Raw genomic sequence first — 7,060 nt, 5'->3', positions numbered from 1 at the left:
TCTTCTTTCCTGCACTCATAAAAGATTAAAGATGAGTTTTGTTTTTTTTCTGTAAATATATGTTCTGCTGTCTTGTATCTTGTTCTATATGTTAATAGGGTTTCACAAAATAAGTGCTAAATGGACAGTTCGGCATTTTGGACATAGGGCCTCATTTCCTACTGAGCCCGAGTGTTGGAGACGTGTGGATGTGGAGGCACCAGTCTGACAGTCTGATCTCGCAGCATTTGGATTCGTTCGCTCAACGGTAGACAGGTACTTTTTTTTATTTAACCAATCGCTGATATTTGGTCGTGACGTATGTAATGCGCCAAATCCCGTAGGAAGAAGAGCAATAACATAAAATTCACCAAACATTCTCTTTGCTCCGACTTTGAATCCTCAATCTCAGGAATCGTTGCCATAACAGAATGTTACTGTTGTGCTGTACCACAAAAGGGACCCAGACAGGTGCTTGAGTTTGACGTCATGGCTTCACAACTCTGCTGACTGGCTGGCACGTAGTCTACAACTTCCGGGGTTCTTGCAAACCGTCTAGTGTATTCTGATTCCTGGCCTAGTCGCTGGAGCGATATGAAATTGAGCCTCAAGTTTGTAACCCGTTAACCCGTTAATTTTGGGTTAACTAATTAATTCATTATCACCAACATTTATTTTTCTCTCCTTAATGCAGTTTTTATAATTATTTATGTTTTATCGTAAACGTCTGTTGCTCACTGGCTTTTTTCATCGTGAGTGAGCCTAGAATGTTTCTTACTGCTGCGGCGCTCACAGAAAACAGAGAGAAAGAAAGCGGGAAGACGAAACTTTTACACAGCCATTTTCATTTTAAAGTTCTTCCAGACGGCGCAGTCGACTCAGCCAAAGTCATTTGTAACACTGCAACACTGAACCGTCTTATCACCAGAGTTTGACGAGTCTGCGACACATGCAAATGCAACACACTCGGCAAATCATTCAATAAACAAAAGGGAGCGAGGCTTCAGCCAACCACGTGAGATGCAACATGTCAGAGCCATCGCTCTGCACACACACATAAACATACAGTGCACAGGGCACCAAGTGCTTGCGGGGCCCCACCGCGTGGTCCACTGCTTTTTGTTGCAACTCCCCCTCCCCTGGTCTCACTTTTCTTTCACTAGAAACCGGTGCTTAATAATAATAACAATCTTCTGTGCCTTAACAACTTGCTTTGTTCAGGAAAGGGGGGGAAAAAAAAAAGTTCTAGGAATTGACAAACTGCACTGAAAGTGTTTTCTGGTTATGTGTACTGTTTTCTGGTTACTGTTTTTGACTGAGAGTCTAATTTTTATATAAAAGAGGACAACATTCAGTGCCAGTACATTTCAGTTTTGTATTTGGTTTGATTAGATTTTTTCAGTTAAGATTTACCCTGAATACTTTATTTTACTGCTGCTGATCACATACACTTTACTTTTGAATTCAATTCATTAGTCAAATTCTAGGAATTGACAAACTGCACTGAAATTGTTTCTTTTTTTGAGTAAGATTCTCCAGAGGAAGAAGTATAAACATGATCTAGTGACTAGACTAGACTAGTGACAGACTAGTGCCCTGCTCCTGTGTAAAGAAATGCTTTGCACAACAGATGTGTGGCACTTTCATTTACATTTCCAATAAAAGTGCGCTATACGCTACTTTTTAATTCATTAATTTGCTTTGCATATAACATGCGATTATTAATGATGAAAAACAGGAACTCACGCGATTAATGTGATTCTTTTTTTTTTTTTTTGCCCAGCCCTACAAGTTTGTAGTTATGACTTGTTTTTACACTACATTCTACATGTTCATCATTCTACATGTGTTGATGCCTTTAGTGAGAAACTAATGTACAGTCACAAAGATAACAAACAAACAAATGAGGTGTATCCAAACTTGTGACTGGTACTGCATGAAATGAAGTTTTGTCTGTGTTTAACTTCTATATTTAACTCTGGTGAAACTTCCTTGTTTCTCTGTGATACTTCTGTCATTGCTCTACTCTCACCGTACTCTCTTACGCAAACGACTCAAGTCCGTTTTGTCTAGATGTGAAAGACAAACTGATGCAAACATCTACTGTAATTGCACTATGCAGACTATAATTTACAAACCAAAAAATACAATGAATATCTGCATTTATAATATGACGTCTATGCAATTCCTGTTCAGATGCATTTACTAACAGCTAAACCTGTGTAATCCTTCAGTCATCTCAGGTCGGATTAAACTAAATAATGTCTATTTTCTCAACATGTGAAAGAAAAGTTGATGCTGAAATCTCTTGTACTAGGCAGCCTACTGTCATTTAAACAAACCAAAAACTGTGTGTTTGTAAAAAATAAAATGAAGACAAACTGATGCTTTTGACTTTAAAACTATTTTTACAGTCGTACTTCTCACCTCTTCGGACTTCTGAGTAAGTGACTTCCTCTTCGCCGTTTGAACTCGTCCCTGTGAAAAGACAAACTTGTGATCATTCTTTTATTCGGGTCATTATTCTGATTATAAAGTTTTAATCCTGACCGTTTCAGTGATCTGGTTCTTTATGTTGCCTCTCCTTTCAACACAAAATCCTAGTCCTGAATTATTTTTACAACAAAACACTGTTTCTTATGTCACTTTTTATTTTGTACACACTCACTTTTCACTTTTTTTTAACACTCTTTCTCATGCACACATACAAAGCTGCAGGCTGTACTGGTATATATAGCTGTATTTATTTTACTCACATTTGTCGTTCTTTTTACTGTTAGATTTAGACAAACATTTTTTTAGGCTCTTGTAGTATTAGGAAAGGTTTTAAAATGAATTAGAGGTAGGTAAATATAGTGTGTATTGTCTGTATATACAAGATAAAACTGCTTCACAGGTGTTCCATTTACATTTGTTTTTACCGTATAGTTTGTAATTTTGTAATAAATAGATAAATAAAATGAATAAAATAAACAGATCCACAATTAAAGTAAATTGGGGACAGTAGCTCAAAAATAATTAAATGGAAAATAAGTAAACTTTAACAAAAAAGGAGCAAAAATGGCGATTTTTTTTGTCAAATATGTTATAGATTTGTACAAGTAAAGTAAGATAGTGGTTGGGTGAGGTACTACATTTAACATCACATGAGTAACTTACTGTCATGGGTTAAATTTATGACCATTATTTTTGGATTTCTGTTATTTACGTAGTTTTATATTGTATTTTTTGGTTCATGTGTCCACGCCAATTCCCTCCATCACCATTAAAGGCACAGTACAGAATTTTGGACATAGGACCTCATTTTCTAGTGAGCCAGAGTGTTGGAGACGTGTGGAGACACTTTTATAAAATATTCCATCCAGTCCTTGTATTTTCAGAGGTCGCTGGTGCTACACTAGTGCATCCTGCCACTAAAAACAGTCTTACCCACTCCGCAAAACACCCGAAGCAAATCTATTATTGCACCAGACTGTCCATGTAAATGTCTGTGTTGATAGAATAATGTTTGGAATAAAACTAACCTTGCATCGTATGAACTGTCACATGTTGAGGGACTATTTTCTCATATATCAGTCTGCTGCTGCCAAACTTTCTATCAGGAAGTACAACTCTCTGCTGCTGTTCAGACATAAAATCCTTCAAATGAAAGTTTGGTTTTACTTCTACTTGAAACCAACTTCTATTGATTCTATCGACACAGACATTTGTTTTGCCTTGGGTATTTTGTGGAGTGGGTAAAACTGTTTTTAGTGGCAGGATAACTATGACCATTGACTAGTCTAACACCAGTGACCTCTGCAAATACAAGGACTGGATGGAATATTTAAAAAGTGTCTCCACATGTCTCCAACACTCTGGCTCACTAGGAAATGAGGTCCTATGTCCAAAATTCCAAACTGTCCTTTAAGTGAGAGAGAAAAGTGCAGAATGAAAAATGAAAACCTTTTCAGTCTTGTGCAGCAAACAGAACAGTTTTGAGCCTGACTGTCCCTTTAAGTTCAAGTCCACTATGTCACCATTATGTTTTTGGAAACACTTTAACTTCAGCTACGCACATTAATTTTGTATATTATACTGATATATATTCCTATTAATACATTTTTTATTATTGCTAATTAATTAATAGTGTTTAGTTTGTACATAGAGAAGCAAAAATAGGTAAAAATGACTCGTGGTTCTGGCCCTTAACAACATCTTTATCAATGTCATAATTCATGGACAAAAATTCCTATTGTCATACTTAAAGTTGCACTGTGTAACTTTACGGTTGTGGGTCTGTCACCTGCTTGTTTCTATGGAAATGTCATTGCTCTGCCTGGAATGTTTCACAGTATGACTTTAAACAGTTTTACCTTACATTTATTCAATTACAGGTGGTTTTATAGCTCAAAAATACCAAGAAAAACAGACATTCTCACTGTGAGTTGAGTGGAGTCGCCTTTCCACAGATCTGACCTGTAATATGGTCTGTTTTGGTTTCCATGGAGATAGAAAAGTTAATGCCATACTTCGAAACATTCTAGACAAAGTAATAACATTTCCAAGGAGACAAGCATTTGAGAGGCCCTCCACCAGAAAAGTTACACAGTGCGTCTTTAAATGTAATCATACTTAAAAATGAATTAACACCAGATTAACCAATATATACAGATCAGCTGCTAATTGACTGTTTGTGAATGGACCCTAAAATAAAGTGGTGACATATTTTTTGTAACTTAGTGTGAACTTTCTCTTTAGTCGACATTAGTCATAGCCTGTCTCTGGAAAATAAATTCTTATCTGTATCTATGGGCCCTCACTTCCTTCGCAATACTGCAATAACAGCCACCCATTCAACAACAGGAAGTACTAAAATGTTGAAAGACTGCAAATCATTATGTATTTGTAATATTATTTGTTGGTGAGATTTAATAATACAACAAAAAAAAAGTGCATGTGTGGTGCAGTTTTTCTAACTTTTGAATGCTTTGCGCTGTTATGTGGTGCGAGGGCCCTTATCGCTGCTTGCAGTTTTAATTGCGGTATTTAAAGGATGCCCAGAGAAACAGAATGAAAGCATGAAAGAAATTTGACCTCGGTTCAGGAGACGTCACGTTGCAAAGCTATTTAAAATTAAAGGTGCACTGCGTAACTTTTCCGGTGGAGGGTTTGCTACCTGCTTGTCTCCATGGAGATGTTAATGCATTGCCTGGAATATTCCGTGGTATGACATTAACCACATCTCTCTAGCATTTATTCATTATGGGTGTTTCTATTGCTCAAAAATACATTAATGCCTTCTGTGAATATGGCTGCCTCTCCACAGATCTGACCTGTAATATAGCCAATATATATACATAGAGAAGTTTAATCTCTACTGTGGAACATTCTAGACCAGACATGTCAAACTCAGGCCCAGGGGTTAAATTTGGCCCACAAGATCATATCAAACATGTATTAGAGCTGCCCACCGGCTACAGATAGGCTATAGAGACATTATTTATTTAAAATGTTGTTATTATTTTATATTTTGATTGTTCTGGATTCAATGTTTAAGCAAAACTATTATTAAACATTTATTTTAATAAGAAAAGGTTTAACATTACACATCTCGAAAGAAGAGAAAACATGCAGATGTTGTTGAAATTTATCAATAAATATTTAGTTTGGCCCACGGCTTAGTCCCAGTTTTTAATTTTGTCCCTCTGTGAATTTGAGTTTGACACCCCTGGTCTAGACCAGTGTTGGGAGTAACGTGTTATAAAAGTAACAAATTATTGTAATGCTTTGCTTTTTGTTTTAATGCAGTAATGTGGCATTACAGGGGGGAAAAAAAGTAATATTTTACTCGGTACAAATGTGAGTAACGCATGTTTCAATGCTTTTTTAACCTGGATTGAAGTGGTGGGTTTTTTTGTTTTTCTTCATACAAATTAGCTAAAATCACCACGATATCAGCAGCGGTGAAACGCCAGAGACGCACCCGTGTAGACCGTCAGGGAACCGTGGGCGAAAGGACCGGCACAGAACTCCACGCTCGATGGGGCTAAACGCAACTGACGCCCGATCGCGCCACGCAGACACCCTGGTCCACGGGCTCGGGGTTCTCTCAGGGGCGGTCCTAGATTCCAAGTTCTAGTCCAAGATTAGTCCTGGTTTAGTCCTGGTTTAGACCTGGGTCAGTTCTGGTTTAGTCCTGGTTTATTCCTGGTTTAGTCCTGGTTCAGTTCTGGTTTAGTCCTGGTTTAGTCCTGGTTTAGTCCTGGTTTAGTCCTGGTTTATTCCTGGTTTAGTCCTGGTTTTGTCCTGGTTTAGTCCTGGTTTAGTCCTGGTTTAGACCTGGTTTAGACCTGGTTCAATCCCGGTTTAGTCCTGGTTTATTCCTGGTTTAGTCCTTGGTTCAGTTCTGGTTTAGTTCTGGTTTAGTCCTGGTTCAATTTTGGTTTAATCCTGGATTAGTCCTAGTTCAGTCCATATACGGACTCTTCGGAAGTTCAGCATCTTCACAGTTATTTTGGTGAGAGGAACTTAACGTGCTGCAATAGTCGTGTAATGTCTTACATTTTAAATACAGTAATATTGTAATGTAACGAATTACTTTGAAATGACAGTAACAAATCATAAATAACACATTACAGTTTTAAAGTAACGGTGCTCTAGACGAAGCAATAACATCTCTATGAAGAAAAGCAGATGACAGAGACGGACCCTCCACCAGAAAAGCTGCGCACTACATGTTTAAGTACTTTCATAACTTTCACATATTACTTCATTTGTTTTAAAATAGCATGATGTGTAAAACAAAGTGTTACTTGTGTTTTTTTTTTGTTTTGTTTTTTTGCTATGGCTGTGCTCACCTCCTGTTTTTCCTGAACCCAGCTCTGTGGCAACAGTTGAGGAGATGACATCATTGCCCTGCGAGGAAGACGGTTCTGCAGAAAACCAAAAAAGAGTCATTTAACATTTGTCTCTATATTTCGGTGCATCTTATTCTGCAAACAAAACACAAACTGGTAAGTATTTTTTTTATCTTTCACTTCATTTTATCACAGACTTGTTTGTGTTGATGTGGTGGGGTTTTATCCAATTCAGTGCACTT

General features: G+C 37.4%; 1 protein-coding gene across 1 annotated transcript in view; it reads right to left on the bottom strand.

The window, feature by feature from the left end:
- Nucleotides 1-404, bottom strand: part of LOC129410032 (C-type lectin domain family 4 member E-like) — a 4,931-nt gene extending 4,527 nt beyond the window's left edge. Inside the window, exon 1 of the mRNA XM_055157104.1 lies at nt 351-404. Within this exon, the coding sequence (XP_055013079.1) occupies nt 351-404 (54 nt within the window). The remainder of the gene's footprint in view (nt 1-350) is intronic.
- Nucleotides 405-7,060: the final 6,656 nt, after the last annotated feature.

Source organism: Boleophthalmus pectinirostris, unplaced genomic scaffold (assembly GCF_026225935.1).
Source record: "Boleophthalmus pectinirostris isolate CB_2022bp ecotype Guang Dong unplaced genomic scaffold, ASM2622593v1 HiC_scaffold_21, whole genome shotgun sequence".
Lineage (NCBI taxonomy): Eukaryota > Metazoa > Chordata > Actinopteri > Gobiiformes > Gobiidae > Boleophthalmus > Boleophthalmus pectinirostris.
Note: the sequence above shows the minus strand (reverse complement) of the source record. Positions and strands in the feature narration are given on the sequence as shown.